General features: G+C 32.1%; 1 protein-coding gene across 1 annotated transcript in view; it reads right to left on the bottom strand.

Moving 5' to 3' along the window:
- LOC119587272 overlaps window positions 1-222 on the bottom strand; it is a 2,891-nt gene extending 2,669 nt beyond the window's left edge. The window contains exon 1 of the mRNA XM_037936026.1: window positions 211-222. Coding sequence (XP_037791954.1) covers window positions 211-222 — 12 coding nt within the window. The remainder of the gene's footprint in view (window positions 1-210) is intronic.
- Between the last annotated feature and the right edge of the window lie 214 nt (window positions 223-436).

Genomic DNA, 436 nt, shown 5'->3' with positions numbered 1-436 from the left:
ATAAACACAAGCAATTTTCCATTTATATTCATATTCGTGCTTGTTTTAGCATTATAAAAAAGTGGTTTATCTCTCTACCTGTGTTTAAACATTTGTACACGCATTTGCAAAACAATTTCCACAATTACATGATTTTTTTGTTTTTTAGGGTTCACCTATAAATGTGACTGTATCTTTGCATTTCTTTGGATTCTTAGACAATTGACTCACCAAATGCCTCATGGTGGAAGATGCCGTTTATCTGAAAGGAATGTGCCTTATATACTCCAACTTAAATTATGTCATGGTTCTTGGCCGCCAATAGCTAGATTTTTCCAAAATAATGAGAATGTAAAATATACTTAGTCACTCAGAGCAGAAGCTTTAACTTTACCATGATATTATCTGAAATTACTATGAAAGCATCCAAGTACAATGCGTTCAAATGGAATGAAAA

This window comes from Penaeus monodon, chromosome 22, assembly GCF_015228065.2.
Source record: "Penaeus monodon isolate SGIC_2016 chromosome 22, NSTDA_Pmon_1, whole genome shotgun sequence".
In the NCBI taxonomy this organism is placed as follows: domain Eukaryota; kingdom Metazoa; phylum Arthropoda; class Malacostraca; order Decapoda; family Penaeidae; genus Penaeus; species Penaeus monodon.
This window is presented reverse-complemented; position numbering and strand designations above follow the sequence as displayed.